This window comes from Tachysurus vachellii, chromosome 24 (genome assembly GCF_030014155.1).
Source record: "Tachysurus vachellii isolate PV-2020 chromosome 24, HZAU_Pvac_v1, whole genome shotgun sequence".
NCBI lineage: Eukaryota > Metazoa > Chordata > Actinopteri > Siluriformes > Bagridae > Tachysurus > Tachysurus vachellii.
The window spans coordinates 3,265,456-3,269,304 of record NC_083483.1 but is presented as its reverse complement, the minus strand read 5'-3'; the positions used below and the strand labels follow the sequence as shown (position 1 = coordinate 3,269,304).

Genomic DNA, 3,849 nt, shown 5'->3' with positions numbered 1-3,849 from the left:
ACACACACACACACACACACACACACACACAGACACACACACACAGACACAGAGAGAGAGAGAGAGAGAGAGAGAGAGAGAGACTCCGTACACTTTTAGGTTCGTGTTGCAGCATGCGTGTCCATTCCTGTCCATTTATATCCATTTGGCACGACACGAATAGCAGAAAAAAACAATACACAACAAAAAGGATCTGCTGTTGCGCGCGTGTTGTGTCGTTAATTATTTTACCGCATTCAACTGCGGCTCCTCCGCTCTCTCTCTCTCTCTCTCTCTCTCTCTCTCTCTCTCTCTCTCTCTCTCTCTGACACACACACACACACACACACACACACCTGTATCCCCGAGCAGGCGCAGTGCATGCTCGCCTTTCTTCGCTCTGCTCCGAAGAAAGGAGGAAAAAATTCGCTCCGCTTCAGAAAATGTCTTCAGTCCGAAAAAGATGAAATAATCTGATGAACGGTGTTTTTTTTCTTGTTGTTGTTTTGATGTTGTTGTTGATGTTGTTTTACCGGGAGGATTAAACAGTTTTGAAATGATGCGGCTCGCAAACGACGATCTGAACACCAGCCAAACACGGACATAGTCAGAAAGACGGGTTTTCCCCCTGCACTTTTTCTTTCTTTCTTCCCCCCTCTCTCTCTCTCCCTCTCTCTCTCTCTGTCTCTACTCTTTTTTTTTTTTTTTTTTTACAATCGGATTAGCTATTTTTGTCGATCGATTTACAAAAAAAAGAAAAAAGAAAAACAACACCAAAAAAAAAAAAAAAAAAAACCCGTCACACCGATGGATTGTTTCCATTGCAGCTCGGCAGAGGGGGTTAGATGCAGCATCGAGTGTTTCTTTATAAATGCTGAAAAAGCGGCTGAGTGCCGAGAAGGAAAAGAAGCAGAATGGAACGTGAGGATGTGAGAATTGCGGATTAATTCATCCTTCAATCTCTTTCTTTCTCTATATTCTTCTTTTTTTCTTTCTATGTCTTCATTTGTCCTGTCCGTGGCGATGCATTGGGATTTCAGAACCAAGGGAGACCGGACAGCTCCCTTTCTATCGTGAGGAATAACAAAACATACGATAGAGAAGGATTTTTTTTTTGGTTGGGTGGAAATGAACAAGGTCACTTATCTGGTAAGATTAATCTCACACTGTTATCGGAGAGATTAGAGATAATTATGATGATGATGATGATGATGATGGTGGTGGTGGAGGTGGTGGTGATGGTGATGCTTTTTAGTATTTTGTAAATAAGATGACGGAGAAATTAACAAAATTAAAGCATTGATTTTTTAAACCAGTGTTGGACAGCATGGATCTAAAATGTGAACTGTGCTCCTGTTTCTGCAGCCTGCCGAACTGTGTGTTCAGTTTGCGTCTGGAGGAACGCAGACGTCCATAATCTGATCGTTTTCATGTCTTGGATGGCGGGGATGAATTGTCGGCATTGAAAAAATGCTGCTGTGGATTGTGTTGCTGAAGGCAGCTCTTTGTGCAGCTCTCGGGAACGGTACAAGCGACGTGTGCAAGGAGGAGATCTGCTCGTGCAGTGCGATCGAGGGCGATTTGCACATCGACTGCGAAAAGCGCGGTTTCAGCAACCTGCAGCACTTGACTGGCCCGAGCTCGCAGTTTTATCACTTGCTGCTGCACGGGAATTCCCTATCCAAACTGTTTCCCAACGAGTTTGCCAACTTCTACAATGCAGTCAGCTTGCATTTGGAGAACAATGGATTGCACGACATAGTCCCAGGCGCTTTCCTCGGCCTGCAGCTGGTCAAGCGTCTGCATATAAACAACAACAAGATCCGCTCATTTAAAAAGAGCACTTTCCTTGGTTTGGATGATTTAGAATATCTCCAAGCTGACTTTAACCTTCTAAGAGACATTGATCCTGCAGTTTTCAGGGACTTGAGTAAACTAGAGGTCTTAATTTTAAATGATAACCTAATTAGTGCACTTCCTACCAACATTTTTCAGCATGTTCCCATAACGCATCTTGATCTGCGTGGGAACCGGATAAAGACATTGCCTTATGAAGGGGTCTTGGAACAAATTCCAGGAATTGTGGAGGTTTTGTTGGAGGACAATCCATGGGACTGCAACTGTGATCTTCTTTCCTTAAAGCAGTGGCTTGAAAACATCCCACAGCGAGCACTTGTTGGCCGGGTTGTTTGTGAGGCACCTACACGTCTCCAGGGCAACGAACTTAACGAGACAGCCGAGTCTGAGCTCTGCCCTTCCAAAGATGGCGCTGATTCCAGTTTGGCCGCACCTCCAACTCAGGATGAGAGCTCAGAACTGGATTCTCCTCCTTCGCCCATGTCCACAACCTCCAAAATGGCTGTGGTGACAGAAAAACATGCTCAGAACAACAAGAGCCGTCCCAAAGCTAGAGAAAACTGGCAGCTAAAGACCCCAACAGCAATAGCATCAGGCGCCAGTGATGTAACGTGTCCCCAAATGTGTGTGTGCAAGTCAATCGGCGCTAGTCAAGGACTTGGGGTGAACTGCGAAGGGAAAAAATTAGAGAGCATGCTCAATCTGAGACCCAAACCTCTCGGTGCACATGAGCTAAACCTACGTGACAACAATATCCATGCAGTAAAAAGAAACCAGTTACGGGGATACACAAATCTGAACCTGCTCGATTTAGGTGGGAACAACATCAAAACCATTGAGAATGGCACTTTTCAAAACTTGAGTGAGTTACGGTGGCTTTACATGGACAAGAACTATCTGGATACTGTCATGCCGGATATGTTTGTGGGACTCCAAAACCTGGAATATCTCAGTTTGGAATATAATGATATTCAGCTCATCATAGCAGGGGCCTTTAGTCCGATGCCTAACCTGCGGGTGCTGTTTTTAAACAACAACCTGTTAAAGTCGCTGCCCGCAGATACCTTTCTTGGTGTCTCCTTGTCCAAAATAAGCCTGCATAACAACTATTTCACGCATCTTCCCATAAACGGCGTCCTTGATCAGCTCAGCTCGATCATCCAAATAGATTTGCATGGGAACCCTTGGGATTGCACGTGCACCATTATGCCACTGAAACAGTGGGCAGAAAAAATGGCGCCTGACGTCATTGTGAGTGACCTGAAGTGTGAGTCACCAGAGGAGTTCTGGAAACAAGATTTCCGTCGCATCCGGATCGACCTGATATGCCCGGAACTTTACGAACAGGCTTCGCCGACTTCATTATCCAAAAATGGCACCGTCAGTATGGATTCTGACTCAGGGACGCGTCCTGGATCGTACCCGGAGCCAAGCCGAGTCTCAATATCAGTTCTGGTGCCTGGATTGCTGCTGGTCTTTGTCACTTCTGCTTTCACTGTGGTCGGGATGCTAGTTTTCGTCCTGCGCCACCGGAAACGGTCTAAGCGGAGAGATGGGAACTCCTCAGCGTCCGAGATCAACTCTTTGCAGACAGTTTGTGACTCATCTTATTGGCACGGAGCTGCTTATCATGCTGATCACAGGAGCTACGACTGCGGCGCTCACTCGCTCTCTGATAAATAAGGCACTTAGACGTTCATCAAAGCACTCAAGTGTGCAAAAAAAGATAGATGCATCCTGGTGGCGCTTTCTTACTCACTCTGTTGGGAAATACCCTATTTTTCTTCACATCAGTTCACTATAAATATTCATGAGCCACCGTTATGGATGCTGTTGAAAATATGTACCTCTTTCTTTTCCTTTCCCCTCACTCTCTTTCTGTCCTTTCTTCTCTCTCTTTCCCCTTTCTTTCTCTGTCTTTGGTGCCGCAATCATTCAACTGCAAACCGGAGGAAGTGGAAATGGTGCACGATGGGATGAGGAGAGCATGAATGTAATGTAAATAGCGACTTG

At 45.5% G+C, this 3,849-nt stretch overlaps 1 protein-coding gene across 1 annotated transcript in view; it reads left to right on the top strand.

Moving 5' to 3' along the window:
- Window positions 1-675: 675 nt before the first annotated feature.
- The window catches only part of LOC132839416 (SLIT and NTRK-like protein 1), a 3,242-nt gene continuing 68 nt past the window's right edge, over window positions 676-3,849 (top strand). The window contains exons 1-2 of the mRNA XM_060860378.1: window positions 676-1,128; window positions 1,345-3,849. The exon at window positions 1,345-3,849 is cut by the window's right edge and continues 68 nt beyond it. Of these exons, the coding sequence (XP_060716361.1) occupies window positions 1,450-3,519 (2,070 nt within the window). The 5' untranslated portion in view covers window positions 676-1,128; window positions 1,345-1,449 and the 3' untranslated portion in view covers window positions 3,520-3,849. The remainder of the gene's footprint in view (window positions 1,129-1,344) is intronic.